Below are 16,391 nucleotides of genomic sequence, written 5' to 3'. Positions count from 1 at the left end.
GAAATGCATTTTCAACATATAATCTACAGCAAATTAAAATGCAACGTTAGGATAGCTCCATCTCTATTGCATTTCATCTGGTATATTATATTTGATTCTTCCATGTTGTCTAATTTTGTCTTTGTATGGGTATAAAGGGATCTAAAATTAGACAACATGAAAAAATCAAATGTAGTATAACAGATCAAATGGGGATCACCAACAATAAATTAAAAACTAGACTGGCAGGACATACATCTGGTATTAAACTAAGATATAGAAACACACACCAGAAAACAGCATTCCCAGAACACTGTGTAACAGAACATCATGAGCCAGACTTGGAGAGAATGAGAATAATATATGACGAGATGAATTACAACAAGAGGTTAGCACTTGAAACGCTCCCGGCACGGGATAGCTGTCAGCACCGTACAGGCCGCAACATTGAGGTCCGATCTGTGTGGTGTTCAATACTATCACTAGAAGCTTAACTGCGAGCTACCGGGCGCGTAGACAGGTTGCGGATAGTGGAATGCTCCATACGGAGTAGCTGCAACGGCAGTCGCGGACAATCAGCGGTATCGAGCGGAAGTCTTAGTGAGAGGTCGGTTGGCACCGGGTCTTGCACAAATACTGATTGCCTATGATGCTCGATATGACAAGGCGAGCTATTGGCGCCTTTTAAATAACCAATGGCCACCCTGTTCCCGCGGCGATCGGTTCGATCAGGGCCATTGGAACGGCACGAGCTTGCTCACCTACAGGAGCTTGACGAGGATCGCCACCTCTACATGAATATGTGATTACAACAACAACTTGAAACGCTACACATCATCAACACGACAACAACAAATCGCATGAATTACAAAGCAGACACACAGAGGGATGTACGAGCAACTATAGACTGTTGGTACAATAGGTGAACAAAGTCCAATAAGAATAAAGAGAGAACAGTTACAAAGCAGACAACGACTGTTAAGTTTTTGTTTCACGTTTTGTTTCTCATTTAGATATAGAAGTAAAATAAGAAATGCAAAAGAGGTGTCTTGAAAATGCATTTCATTGAAATGCGAATATTGATAAATCAATAAAAAAAAAGGAGAAAACAAAGGAGACCTCGAGCGTAAAATAAAAACAACTAAATGAATAAAAATTTATGGGTCGATTATGGATTGCATCTCGACTACTGTTGCGTTGGCAGGAGAAAAAAACACAAAGTTAAAATTAGCATAAAATTTTGTCAGTTTTTCATACAATTTCAATATTTTTAAAGTTCAGCTACAAAGACATTTAAAAACAAGTAAGAGCATGCTAAATGAATGCTGAACATTTTCGAAGTCATTATGTAATATTTCAGTTCATTCGGATAAAAATTGCGCCCTGTAGGTGCTCAAGATGCAAAATCGGGAGATAGGTTTATATGGGAGCTATATCAAGCTATTGATCGATTCAGACCATATAAGACACGTATGTTGAAGGTCATGAGATGTTACAAACAGAATGACGAAATTTGTATACCCCCATCCTATGGTGGAGGGTTTAAAAACGTACATAATTCAATACAGAAAAGAAAATTTCTTTAACAATTTTAGCCATTGGCAACGCAACTGAAATTGCGTTGCCATCCATAATCGACCATTGTTTTCAAATTTCTTTGGTTATAAAGGCGCAGATCATTTCATTTTATAATTCCCATTTTATTTCTCTTTTGACACGAGATTAATGATTTAAAAATTTTTTTTGCAATGGAAAAGTAAACCTCTTGGTTAAGGAGGTCACCATAGAGGTAGAAGGCTTCAAGAGCCGTACGTTGGTAGGTTGTACGTATATCGAATTCATTGCAAAAATGTCATTATGATTTACTCGGATCCTTCCCTGGCCGAATTACTCCGCCGTTACCTACAGTGATTAAGCCAAATTAAAAAAAGGAATGATTCCATAACATGTAAAACATTTATGATTTTGTAGATTTGCGGCTGAAACGGGTCAAAAAAATATATCGCTCTGGAGCACCATTTTTTTTTTCAAAGTATTTACAAGCATTTTGCTTGGGAAAATGAGAACTCTGATGGTAGCAAATGCCAAATTACTTACCTTAAAATGTTTTCCCTTTTTTGCAGAAAAAATTTATCGACATTCACACCTCGAAATTGATGTCAATCAGAAAAGCGAACGCATGGAATGGGGCCATGTTAAATATCACACGGTCATGCAATCAGGCTATGCTTTTGAAATAGTCGTTCAATGGGTAACTTCTTCTGGTCCCATTGTATGGGATTTGGTGAGTATAAACAAAGACAAACATTCGATAATTATGTCATCATCAATCTCTCCCTAAAGATTAATGGATGGATACGTAAAGCAAACCAGTGCAACTTTCAATTAGTTCCAGTACCAGCAGACCCAATGGCGGAACCATTTACGGAAAAATCGGACCCTCTTCGTGGTCCTATATTTATACCGCTGGCCACAAGTGTTTTAAATCAGTCTGATGGTTTATTTGAAGGTTTGTTGTGAGGCCTATTCTTAAATTTGTAATTGTACCTTTGATATTATGTGTATAGAGTTTGCTGAAGAAACTAGAGCAGATCGTATGTTGCTATTCCAAGAAAACATACTGGCACGTTTTGGATTTCTACCCTGTGTGGTGGAAAAGAAATTTTCTTTCAATAAAGACGTGAGTATAAAAAATTTCTAACATGAATAAATTTCTGTTTTTGCCGAGGCTTTAAAAAATCATTCAGTTATGTTGGCATAGATTTACTCTTTGTTTGATAATTTTCCTTTCGCTGGTTTAGAATCAACTGAATAAAGGTTTTATTATTGTGTTGTAATGAACGTGGTATAACATACTCGAAGGTGTTGAACGTGTAGTTCGAAAAAATTAAATGATCGAACAAGAAACTGTGAACTCTGAAATTTAGACATTTTTTACATAAATAGATAGTTCGCTTTACAAATCATCAACTTAAAGAAACTTTGGAGAAAAGTCAAAATAGGAAATAAACGATTAACGGAATAATGGCAATGTATAACACTGTTTGAAACCCTATACACTGTCTCGGTATGCCACATCGACGTACCAGATCATGAACCTAATTTTACTTCATGGACCTTAGCAGAAGGGGAAGACCAAAATGAAATTTGTCATCAAATTGACACCCAAACATTCCAATTCATCTACCGAATGTTAAAGTCTAAACCTAATCAAAGTGCCAAAAGTTCGAGTCAAGCTGTTTTACAAGCATTTCATATATAGAAAAAAATAAAAGTCAGTTTCAATCACGAAATTTGTTGTTCCAATTTTTTTTTATCATTGAAACTGCTTCTTCAATCACGAAAATGATGATATTAATCACAGTTTTTGAATGAGGTGATGTAAAAAATTGTAAAAAAATTTTATATTAAATTAAAAAATTATTTAAAATTTCCAATGAATGCAATAAAAAAAATGAGTTAATATTTTAATGTTTTTGTAGCGCTTAAAGGACAGAGAAAGAGAAAACATTAACATATCGTTTAAATTAAAAAAAAATTGTTCATTGAATTAAAATTGTTGCTGAAATCGGGCGGACGTATAAAGAAATTTGAATTATTAATAAAAAATTTTGCAATTTGGATTTATGACAAGCTGAATAATTTGATTAAAGCGTATATCAAATCCATAAATCAATCTATTTGAAAATCTTTTATTCTTTCTTAATTGACTCAAGGTAAATAGTTAATATTTTTCTCATAAATATAAATTTTTTTTATTACATAATAAAAAAAAAAAAATATATATATATATATATATATATATATATGAGAGATATATCTAAATCTGAACCGATTTCCATGAAATTCACCTGCAATGTCGAGAATCATGAGAAAATCCTTCCTACCACATTTCAAGAGAATCTGTTAACAAATGACCATTTTTTTATGCATTATTACTGCAAATCGGACGAACATATATATGGGAGCTATATCCAAATCTGAATCGATTTCTATGATATTTACCTGCATTTTCGGGAGTCATAAGAAAATCCTGCCAAATTTCGAGAGAATTGGTTAACAAATGACCATTTTATTGCAATATTACTGCAAATCGGACGAACATATATATGAGAGCTATATCGAAATCTGAACCGATTTTTTCCAAATTTTAATAGGCTTCGTCTCTAGGCCAAAAAAAAAACGCCCATACCAAATTTAAAGACAATCGGAAGAAAACTGCGACCTGTACTTTGTAATCAAATTAACATGGAGAGACGGACAGACAGACAGACGGACATAGCTAAATCGAATCAGAAAGAGATTCTCAATCCCATGGCAGCCGGTTGTACGTACCGGATTGACCCGATGGAGTTCTTCATCGGCAAGGGCTGCCGCCTCAGTGTATAACACACTGCTACAACAACAACAACAGCAACAAGAAAGTGATTCTGAGTCGATCGGTATACTTATCAATCGGTCTATCTCTCTTCCTTCTGGGTGTCACAAACAAATGCACTAAGTTATAATACCCTGTACCACAGTAGTGGTGTTTGGTATAAAAATGTTCAGATTCAATCAAATTAAAGATTGATTAATGATTAAATCAATTCATTTATTTAATTGAAAACGTTTTTATTTTCTATTACATTTCTTTTTTTCATATTTTTAGGTCCCCAAGGAATATCAATACGTGCACTGTTCTGGGAACATGTTTGCTCTGATCCGGTAACTATAAATAAGTGATAATACTTGTAAGAATTTTATACTGAATAGTTATTTCTACAGTTGTTCAAAAAACACAAACTATCAAATTGATTCCCCAAGTCGCCAAGAAGCAAATGTCACTAGGTGTGTATATGGTCATACCAATAACACCAACGTTCCCAAAAAGGTGGGTTGCAGCACTTTGGGTCCGTTATGCCATAGGCTTGGCTACAAATATTTTTACTTTTAGATTGGCTTCCTATGGGCGTGGAATCACATGATACCTAATAAGAAATGGAAATCTCTTGTTATCACTAACTCCTCTGAGGGCGAACTGTTTCAACTGAAGATGCTAAAGGATTTCCGAGAATTTTGTTCAAACACCGACGATCGACTATTGAACTTTTGGAATTCTAGCCATGAACTGAAGCGTCAATCATTGAGTAGCATAGAAAATATTAACAACAATAATAATATTGAAATCAAAAGCTAGGAAGTTAATATTCTCTAACAACAAAAAATGTTTGTCATTTCTATTTTAAGTTAATATACATGTATATTTGTATAACTATATGAAAAATTGTTGTGAACACTAAATACAATATTGAGTTAAAGTTAAAGTAAAAAAGTTTAAAACTTGGGGCTATTTAATTCGGTAGACTTGCAAATTGCATTACTTATTACGCATCAGGATACACATTTGTGATTCTGTCCAATTGAGGCTTTTAAAGATGATAATTGCTATGGAAAAGTATGTATGTATAGTATTTATGAACATCTATAATAATAGACATGATTACAAATATAAGTAAGGAATCGCAGATTTTGAACTCCACATTATTTTCATAGGTTTATAACAAAAAAAAAAAAAGAAAAACGAGAAAAAAATTCTGCCGGAAATACATTGCTGACTATTAGGTTTTGCTACATTCGTGCCGAGGATGGTTCAGATCGGGTCAAAGTGTGATCAATGTGATATTGTATATGGAGCAAATTTTTTTTGGGCTATAAATTCATTAAAATGTCACCATGGTCGGATTAAAACTCTTGGGCTCAGAAAAGATACCCATATATGTATGTATCTCATATGTATAAAGTTTTTTTTTTTACATATTTCAAAGGCCCAAATTGGCACACGGTACCTCAAGTCAATGATACACTCAGAAAAATGTTGCGCATAAATAAAGTAAAACACTTATTCCAAATAAGTTAGCAAATTTTAAACTAATTTGGTTAAATTTTGATTAAAACAAGGGAAAAATGCAAACTCAGCAAAAATGTTTAATTCATCTGTAATTAGTGGGAAATAGTTCACTAAGTTGGGTTTAGGAAGTCGTTTTACTTAACCAAGTTTCTTCTCAGCAAGTTAAATAATCCTACAGCAAAAAAAACGTTTTTATGTTCCAAATAAAGGGTGATTTTTTTGAGGTTAGGATTTTCATGCATTAGTATTTGACAGATCACGTGGGATTTCAGACATGGTGTCAAAGAGAAAGATGCTCAGTATGCTTTGACATTTCATCATGAATAGACTTACTAACGAGCAACGCTTGCAAATCATTGAATTTTATTACCAAAATCAGTGTTCGGTTCGAAATGTGTTCATTCACCGTAACGTTGCGTCCAACAGCATCTTTGAAAAAATACGGTCCAATGATTCCACCAGCGTACAAACCACACCAAACAGTGCATTTTTCGGGATGCATGGGCAGTTCTTGAACGGCTTCTGGTTGCTCTTCACTCCAAATGCGGCAATTTTGCTTATTTACGTAGCCATTCAACCAGAAATGAGCCTCATCGCTGAACGGTGAATGAACACATTTCGAACCGAACACTGATTTTGGTAATAAAATTCAATGATTTGCATGCGTTGCTCGTTAGTAAGTCTATTCATGATGAAATGTCAAAGCATACTGAGCATCTTTCTCTTTGACACCATGTCTGAAATCCCACGTGATCTGTCAAATACTAATGCATGAAAATCCTAACCTCAAAAAAATCACCCTTTATAAACATGTCATCATGTTGAGTTCAACGCTTCCCACAAACCTTTATTCCTCAATTTAAATAAATATTCGTTCAAAATAGTTTACGAATTTCTCAAATAAAATTTAATTCAATTACAAGTTTCAATTTAAAATGTTGCTTAAAATAAACATAGGTTTACAGATTTTGTAACAGAGATGATTAAATCCATTCTTCTCAATAATACCAAAGATAGCTTTAATGCAATTATAATGGTGCTTTTCAAACACGTTGTTCGTCAGTCATACATCCATCACATGATTAATAACTTATTGTAGAATATCATAATACAAGAACGTTTGACTCTAAACTAAAATGCTCTTAGAAACCTTTAATGATTTACTGACACAAATTCTTATTTAAAAAAAGAAAATCCGTCTTTTACATTTTCCTCTATTTTCCTGTGCTACCAGTTAAGCATCATGCGCATGCTTAACTGGCAGCAAAAAGGCGTCAGCAACACGCACAGATAACAGCTGAAAACCATGCACATGTGCTGCCGACCTCCAAACATTTGGGAGTGAATTTCTCACTCCCTCCCAGAATGGTCACTTTTTAGATCCTTTTGAAAGATAGTTTGTAGAGATTTCATGATTTAAAACAACAAAATACATTACTATCGGAATTCTATCATTCACGTATTGCTAATTATTGGGTTGCCCAAAAAGTAATTGCGGATTTTTTAAAAGAAAGTAAATGCATTTTTAATAAAACTTGGAATGAACTTTAATCAAATATACTTTTTTTACACTTTTTTTCTAAAGCAAGCAAAAAGTAACGGCTGATAACTGACAGAAGAAAGAATGCAATGACAGAGTCACAAGCTGTGAAAAAATTTGTCAACGCCGACTATATGAAAAATCCGCAATTACTTTTCGGGCAACCCAATAGTTTCTCATAATCTACTGGCATTGGTACAAATTTAAAAATAAATTTTTTGTTGCTGTTTTGGACGCCAACTCAAAAACCCCACACAAGAGAATGTATGTTAACTTAGCCTTCTGTAACGAAGAAAGGCGCGTAGCACAGAGGGATAGCATACGCCTCACAATCGCAAGGTTGACTGTTCAAACCCCAGTAAGGGAAAATCATTTCAAATTAAATTTGAAAGAAAAATACAAATAAGCTTCACTCTTGCAGGTAAAAAAAAACACTGAGCAAAATAAAAAAAAAAAATAATTATATTTTTTATTAATGACGTTGATAATCGAATTTTAAACTATTTTTAGTCTCTCGTGGGTATATATCGCCAAGTGGCACGTTTTCTCCCATACCGAGACACTAATTAGAGTAAAAAATGACATCGCCTGAGATTGTTTTCAACTTCCTTGAGTACAGATTTAGTGACTCGCACGATAGAAAATGTTTGCAGGGCGACAAAAAGGCATCAGCAGCACACGCAGGTAACAGCTGAAAAACATGCAAATCATTCCCGAGATGCGCACACCACACACGTGTGGTGTGCGCATTTTTCAAGAAAGGTCGTGCACGGTAGTAAGAAAAAAAATGAAAAATGCATTGAGCTCTTTCGAGACGAGCTCAATGATCGGAGATTTTCGTTGCAAATAAAATAAAATTACAAAGGTAAATTTGGTGAGTCATAAGTCATCCATCTCTTCTTTCTGTACAAATAATGTGTTCCATTCTTAGGATAAAATTACGGAAAGAAATTTAATATGCTGCAGTGGTATAACAGAAATTATTTCATATCGCTTCCGAATCGAATAGGCCGAACAAACAGCGTGAAACGTCCTGAAGTTTGGGTAAGCATTAGTAATTAAAAACACAAAAATTATTCTGTTGTTTTGCTGATCTTTATTTAACTTTGTTTGCAGGAATCTTTAAAACTGAAATGCTTTCTACAATTTATGCTGCGATGGAATATTTTAACGCAATGGTTTTAAACTGCTAATTATAGACGGACGTGCACATTTGATGGTATATATTAGATTTAAAATAAAATTTCGTATCTGTACTCAACACTTCATTTCTTTGTTAACAGTCTGTAAAATATTGTGTGTATGGCGTAACGGAACTTCTGGGAAAATGTGGTGCTTACTCCTATAGGCTGGTACTACGGTCTTTTTTACGGAAAAATTTCCGAAAATCGTTCTTTCGGTGGTTTGAAAAGGTTACCACATTTGATTTTTTGGGTTTCTTTGGCCAAAATGGTGCCATCTACAAATAATATGGCATCAAACAATTAATCAGCTGCTTAAAAGCATGTGTACACACAAATGTGAGTGTATGGGTCACACTAAAATTAATGTATGTTGTTGTAATTTGAACCAAACCCCACCCCTTCGTAATTAATATATAATGAAACGCAAAACAATTTAAAAACAAACAAATGCAGAATTTATTTTTAAAAATAATAAGACTTTGTTGTATTTTTACTGTTATAAGTTAAATAGGCGCAACTTTCCAAAGGCCTTTGTCAGCATCTTCCACTTCTATCCAAATATTGTTGTTGTAATTGCAAGACCAAAAGCACAACACATTCTTTCACAAACCTTTTTATTTGGTACATATTGATTGAGTTGCTTGTTGTGAAAGAAACACTTTATTTCACTAACACTAACAAACACTCAGTTACAATTAGAAGTTTGACGATCGCGTTTATTTTGCATAAGAAAATTACTTGTTATGCAGCGACTGTGGTTGTGCTCTCAATGGTCGTCCCGAAATGTAAATTTCCCTAGATGAAAACAAAAGTTATGACGAAACGAACAAATTTTGCCAAACCCGAATATAGTACCGGCCTCATGAGACTAAAGGGTGGTACTACATTCGGTTTTTGCGTTGAAACTTCATATAAAAAAAGTAATTTTACTTAGCAAGATTTTTTTCAACAAGTTAAATATTCCTATAGCAAAAATTTTCGTTCAAAATAAGGTCTGTTAGTGTACTTTTTCAGTAAAAATTTGCAGGAGAGTAAGAGCCATTTTACTCTCTTCAAAAAATGTAAGTACACGAACGATAAAACGTCAATTTATTAAACAGAGAGTGAAAAGGCTAGAAGGGGAGCCATTCGTATGTCCGTGATCTCCGTGCCGCTGGACAGCCATCACAAATTACTGTGCAATCCCATGGCAGCCGGTTGTACGTACCGCATTGGCTCGATGGAGTCTTTCAGTGTACAACACACTGCTACAACAACAACAACCGTGCACGAAGCTACAAATGTCATTCGTGGCGCCAAGTCGCGCTAAGCGCTGGTTCCACACAGAATCTTTACCCTGATGCTGAAGAATCTGGATCTGCCTGGAATCGATTACCTTACAACTGTCCTCAGCCTATCTGAACACTATTATAGTACCTGATGTTTGGAAGATGGGCAGTGTGATCACGCTACTGAAACCTGAAAAGGACACGAACAAGGGGGAGTCGAACAGACCAATCTCCCTTCTCTCATCAGTAGCCAAGACGCATGAGGGACTACTCCTCCCGCTCCTCTCATTGGGCAATTTCCATTCGCCGAGCATCAGCGTGCATTTCGAAGGCTGCATAGGACTACAATTGTCCATGCCATCACCGTATACAAAAGGACACTTGTTGTGCTGACAAAGATACCTTGGACTAACCACCTAATGCTTTTGGATATTGTGGCTAGATAAATTACTACGACCACTGATGTGAGGTTTAGGGAGTTTTCTATTTGATCATGTGGCGGCTACGGACATTTTGCGATCATTGAAGATATCTGCATCCGTTCACAATTGGCAGACTAATTTGCACAAATTTTTTCTAATCCCTTGCGTCACTTGTTTAACTGCCCAGCTAGACCCAATCAATCCCATGGCAGCATCTTTCCTCCTTAACAAATGCAAAGGAACGGTGTAGGTTTCATCGTAGCTCTCCGATGAGGATGATTCCATCAAAACACTTAAAACACCGATAATTGCTCTTTTCTTGGCGATGATTTTCATAAAGCAGCTGACCTTTACAAAACATCTGTTCAAAGTTTCAAATTTCTGCTGACAAAAAAAGTCCTAGTAGAAATTTGCAGGTTCTCTAATTTTTACCTGTCATAATTTGCTCTCTCTCGCGCTCTCTGGCAAATAAAGTACGCGAACGACTTCCCGTAAAAATTGTGCAAATTTGCAAAAAATTTTGAATTCCCATACACCGCTATAGTTTACGAATTTACCAAGTTTGAGTATTCTTGAATAAATTTGTTTCAAATACAAGTTTCAACTTAAAATATCGTTAAAAATATACTTAGGTTGACAGATTTTGTAACAAAGATAAGTAAATCCATTAACTTCTCAATAACACCAAACCTAGGTTTAATGCAATTATGAAGGTGCATTGTTTGTCAGTCGTGCAATAATCACTATTAAAAACTTAGATGTATGATGTATGACTTCACTTTGTACAGGGCTATAGATCCATGTTAGAAACCCTAAATAAAATGACATTAAAAATCTTTAAAGGTTTATTACTGATACAAATTCTTATTTAAAAAGCAAAATGCCCCTTTTACATTTTTCTCTATTTACCTGGGTTGGGCTGCGCAGAGTTGTGTATGTGCCGCCGACGAAAAGGCGTCAGCAACACACACAGGTAACAGCTGAAAACCATGCAAACCATTCACGGCTCGCACAAACAGCATTACAACGCTCAGTCTAATGTACGCATCTTCCAAAAAACGTCGTGGATGCTAACAAGAAAAAAATTAAAATGTACAAAAATATGAAATACATTGACCAAGGTAAATTTGGTGAGTCTCTTTCTTCTGTTCAGATAATATTTTTCATTCTTGTCTCGGAATACAATTACAGGAAGAAAATTCATATGTTGCAGTGTTATTACAGAATTTGTTCTCATCGCTACTGTTCACAATAGCCCGAACATACAGCGTGACACGGCCTGAAATTTGACTAAGCTTTTACTTTAATTGGATATGACAGAACATTTGTTCCACTAGCCGAACGTAGAATAGCGTTCCAAGCGCCTCGATCTTCTGCGCTCATTCTAAAATCTCTGACACTAAGTTTCGAGGTGTCTCTCACCACTTGATCTTTGGTCTTCCCGGTTTGCGTGTACCACCGTGTTTGCCTTCAAAAGTCTTCTTTGCTGGAGCTTCTTCATCCATTCTGACAACATGACCTAGCCAATGTAACCGTGATATGTGAAACTATGCAATCGTCGTCATACATTCTTTCAAAGGCAGCAGTTACTTCTTCCAGTGACCGACCTATAATGTTGATGTCGTCGGCATAGGCGAGTAGCATGTGTTCTCTTGGGATTAGGGTGCCATATCTATTCACATCTGCATCTCGTATAGTCTTCTCCAGCAGAATATTAAAGAGATCACACGATAGGCAGTCTCCTTTTCTTAAACCTCGTTTGGTATTGAATGGTTCCGAGAGATTCTTTCCTATTCTTTCTGAGGAACGCGTATCAGCAAGTGTCATCCTGCACAGTCTTATTAATTTTGCAGGGATACCAAAATTAGACATGGCTTGAAATACCTTTGAACGTAAAGGGCTATCGAAAGCGGCTTTGTAGTCAACAAAGGGATGGTAGGTGTTGATTTGTCCTTCTCGGGTCTTTTCCACGATTTGGCGCAGTGTGAATATCTGGTCCAGGGTGGATTTACCAGGTCTAAAGGCGCATTGATAGGGCCCAATTATGTCATTGACTTAAGGTTTCAATCTTTCACACAGTACGCTCGATAGTATCTTGTGTAAATCACAATCACAGTAAATATTTCGAGTATTTTATTCCATCAATTGTATTGATTTTAGTTCAAAATATCTTTCCCGATTGTTCATCATAAACACGGAATAAAGAATGATTTAGTACTATTTATTTAACGTTGAACCACAGCGAAGTTTATGTGATGTAATTGTATTTTAGATCTACATTAACTAAAAACAAAAATAAACGATGTCTTTAGCCTATATGAAGTTCAACTTTATTCGAAGGTAGTTTTTTTTAACTCAACCATTGGGTCGCTTTTTTTGAGTTGGAGACCATAAGTTGGTTGGGAGCAAGTGCAGTTTACGTGCCGCTCGCCAAATGAAGTAATTTTTTTTCAGGTGATAGGGTTCAATGTGCAGAAGAAACTACAAAAATTTTGTTGGCGAAGGACCTAGACCATGAGATATAGCTCTTTAAAGTTCAAAATGTAATTGTTTATAACTTTTTATTTTTAAACCGATTTGGAAGAAATCGTTGGTGTTCTATTTTGGTTTCGGAATAGCCGCTGAAATTTGTAATTGTTCCGTGAGCGGAATTTTGCAGTAATCAAATGCTTTTATCTCCTACCAAAACACGTTTTTTATCTACACTTATGGTTTCCTCTATTTTATATATATATTTTTTCAAATAAATAGAAAAATTAACCATTGAAACCAATAAAACAAACAAAAATTATGGTGGCAATAGTTTCAAGTGTTGCCACTATAAAAGTTTTTTTTTGGCATTTTCCTCACTATAAACAGAGTACTACTTTTCCGCCTATTTTCAGAACGTTTTGCCGACGTTTTTTTATATGGAGTTTGACAGCATTCCGCTTGAAAAGCAGAACAGAATACTCAGCTTTATACTGAAAATACACCTAAAAATCACAAAACCACTTTTGGGTTGTTTTTTATTTGTGTCATTAGTTGTTCGGTTAAAAAATCGCTTCAGTGTGCGCTAAATTGAGATTTCAAAAAACATCTACAGTTTGGTTTCAAGAAGACAGCCAACAAGAAATCCGCGGCCATTTCGAAATTTCCAAAATGTAAAAGAAAAACTACTTTTGGCCAAAACAAGGTCACACCGGAATATGAAATATATTTAACAAATCTTTAAAACTTTGTTAGTTTTAATAAAAATAGTAAAAATGTAAACAATTTTTTTCAAAAAAACGACAATTTATTTAAGATTTTCCTATAAAAATAAACTAAATTACATCGGATCACAATAGCCACTCCTCTAAGCTTTTATTTGATTTATAATTCACCTTACAAACTTATAACAAAACTAAGGAAATACACCAAGATAATTTTTTAATAACGAGATTTACATTTTCTCCTCCATATGTCCAACAGTGGGAAAAAGCCAAAAGTAATTTAATTAGAACTCTCTATGCCATCCAAAGTTGAATAAATGTGTCGGCCTTCGGCTGGATTTAAGATTTTCTCCTCCTCCATAGGTCCAACAGGGAAAAAGCCAAAAGTATTTTAAATAAAACTCTTTGCCATCCAGATGTCAAATTTGTATAAATCAGATGGAAACCCTAAGAGTTATTCAATAGTTTTGACTGACCCTTTCGAGGCATATTTCTGAAGACCCAGGTCCGTACCTGGGGAATTTTTGATATCGTTGGAATCAGCTCGCCACGCTGTACAATATATATAATTTTCAAAGGAGTTGGCGAGGGGCCAGTAAACTGCACTTGGGCCGTTGATTGTGCAAAATTCAAGCCAAATCGGATAAGAATTGCGATCTATTGGAGCTCAAGAAATCAGATCCGTTTATAAGGGAGCTATATCAGATTGTGGAGCGATTAAGATTTACATACGTGCCACATTTGCCGCTTGTGCTGAAGTTCATAGAAGAAGTAGTTGTACAAAATTTCAGACAAATCGCATAAGAATTGTACAGGATCGGTTGATGTGGCAGCAATATTATAGCCCATTTACAATCCCAACCGGCCTACATTAATAGCAAGTATTCGTGCAAAATTTCAAGTACCTAGCTAGACATACGGTCCTTCTATTAAAAGGCTTTGAAGTGCTGATTTAAGCAGGCCTTACTTGTTTTCCCACTGCACCATGTATTATCAAAATCGCATAGCGAAACAAATAAAGGTGGTCTCATTTGTACAACAACCACAAGTCATATGGTGCAATCCGCCATCTTGTCATCAAGCTAATCGACGTTTTGCAAACATACACAATAAAATTTGTGTGAGTGTGTATATACTTGTGCGTACATGAGCAGAGAATGTGCGAGGAAGAAGATAACGAGAAAGACAATGCAAACATAAATCTGTAATTTTAGTACCGTCAAACCTGGGCGGCTGTTAACAGCTGTCCGCATGAGACCACCTTTACAAATCCGCCTTGTCAAAATCGTATAAAAAATAAGGCGGCGGTACCTGAGCAAAAATAAACGGTACCACGTCGAAGACTGGACTTATATCGACCTTATTTGGAACAGATATAGTTGGGGATAATATATGTCATCATTCCAAATTTGATAACAATCAGATGGAAAATATAGTCTCTGTGTCCTTAAGAAATAAACTCGGAGTTTGTTCCCTTTGACCTTCAAGCTAGTATTATGTTCGCTTTTCGGGCTGAAAATCAATATATTTTCGCATTTACTTCTTTAAATAGTACATATTGAAGCAAACAAACTTGTCTATTTCAATCAGTAAAACATTCCCTTTTTACTAATGATAACATTCAAATAAGAATATAATGTTTTCATCATTGGGCGCCCCGATAGCTGAGTTGGTAGCTGGATTGCCAGTGCAGGGGTCGTTCGATTCCCGTCAGAAGCCTTGGTCTGTCGCTACTGTGGTTTCATAATGGACTTAAAATTGTCTAAGTGAGTCTGTAAAGGACTGCCACTCTTACCTAACCCAACCTAACCTATAATGTTATCATTAAAATTTTTGTAGTGTTTCAAAAAGTAATCGCCAAAAATATTGAACTTCAACGCGAAAAGCGAACATAGTGCCCCTGACATAATTACCAGGTAGTGTACCGTACCGTTAATCTGTCAACGAATTATGGTATTATAGCTAAGAACCATACACACACAAGCAACGAAAAATGGCGCGCACTAGAAACATACTCAAAATCAGAGTAGCACTTATCACTGATTTGGACAGATATTTTGTTGTTGGGCAACTGCCACTACCTGTAAATAAATATATCTTGTGTTTACGGTACAGTACCGGGTAATTATGTCATGGTAAAACCCCTTTCACACTGTTCATTAAATCCGGATTTAAGGCTCTCGTCAAATGATTTTATAAAGGGAAAGAAGATGATCGAGCCATTAAATCCGGATTTAGAGAGTATTGTAAACGGGGTTTAAAATTTAATACAAATGTTATTTGACCATTGTTATTTTCGTAATGTTTCAAAAAAGCAATCGTGAAAAAAGGGGTTTCAAAGGTGAAAAACGAGGATAGTACCAGTCATAAGGGCCGATTTGCTTCCATTCTTCTTCGCATATTCGAATGTGATGCCATCGACACATGCATAGGCGAGGTAGCAAATTTTCTTCGTTGTTGAGTATTGATAACACATCTAGATAAAAATCTAAAATCTTAAAAAATTTTCTATTTGGTCCGATATTTCACACATGAGCAACAAAATAGTGTTATAATGATGAAAATATAAATATAAAACATATTTGAAGACGATAAGTTGTAAAACAAAGATTATTTCTAAAACCACTTTGACATTTAAATTTACGGCATTTGCCACTCAAGGTAGTTTCGTTGCGGGTAGTTATTTGTTTTTGTGTTAATAGCCCTACCTCTTAATTGTACCGAGAGTCTTAAATCCGGATTTAATGAGCAATGTAAACGGGGTTTTACCCATAATGGCTGGTACTATGTTCGTTTTTCACCGTTGGAAACCCATATTTTCGCGATTGCTTTTTTGAAACACTGCACAAATAAAAATGATAAAATAGATATTTTACCAATAGTAATGATTAATTTTTTTTAAATCTATTATCTA

The 16,391-nt window shown here is 35.3% G+C and overlaps 1 protein-coding gene and 1 long non-coding RNA gene across 9 annotated transcripts in view; both read left to right on the top strand.

Annotated features, from left to right (window-relative positions):
* Positions 1-5,301, top strand: part of LOC106089411 (GATOR complex protein Iml1) — a 130,668-nt gene extending 125,367 nt beyond the window's left edge. For all 8 annotated transcript variants that reach the window (XM_059360110.1, XM_059360108.1, XM_059360105.1 and 5 more), the window contains 6 exons: positions 2,103-2,263; positions 2,323-2,488; positions 2,547-2,659; positions 4,631-4,686; positions 4,747-4,852; positions 4,916-5,301. In XM_059360110.1, coding sequence (XP_059216093.1) covers positions 2,103-2,263; positions 2,323-2,488; positions 2,547-2,659; positions 4,631-4,686; positions 4,747-4,852; positions 4,916-5,158 — 845 coding nt within the window. In that variant the 3' untranslated portion in view covers positions 5,159-5,301. The remainder of the gene's footprint in view (positions 1-2,102; positions 2,264-2,322; positions 2,489-2,546; positions 2,660-4,630; positions 4,687-4,746; positions 4,853-4,915) is intronic.
* A 2,593-nt stretch (positions 5,302-7,894) lies between these two features.
* On the top strand, positions 7,895-9,036 carry LOC106089410 (uncharacterized). Its single transcript, XR_009396386.1, has 4 exons — positions 7,895-8,283; positions 8,341-8,453; positions 8,526-8,628; positions 8,693-9,036. It is a non-coding gene; the product is annotated as an uncharacterized LOC106089410 (long non-coding RNA).
* Positions 9,037-16,391: the final 7,355 nt, after the last annotated feature.

This window comes from Stomoxys calcitrans, chromosome 1 (assembly GCF_963082655.1).
Source record: "Stomoxys calcitrans chromosome 1, idStoCalc2.1, whole genome shotgun sequence".
In the NCBI taxonomy this organism is placed as follows: domain Eukaryota; kingdom Metazoa; phylum Arthropoda; class Insecta; order Diptera; family Muscidae; genus Stomoxys; species Stomoxys calcitrans.
The sequence above is the reverse complement of the archived record's forward strand: the minus strand, read 5'-3'. Positions and strand labels throughout refer to the sequence as shown.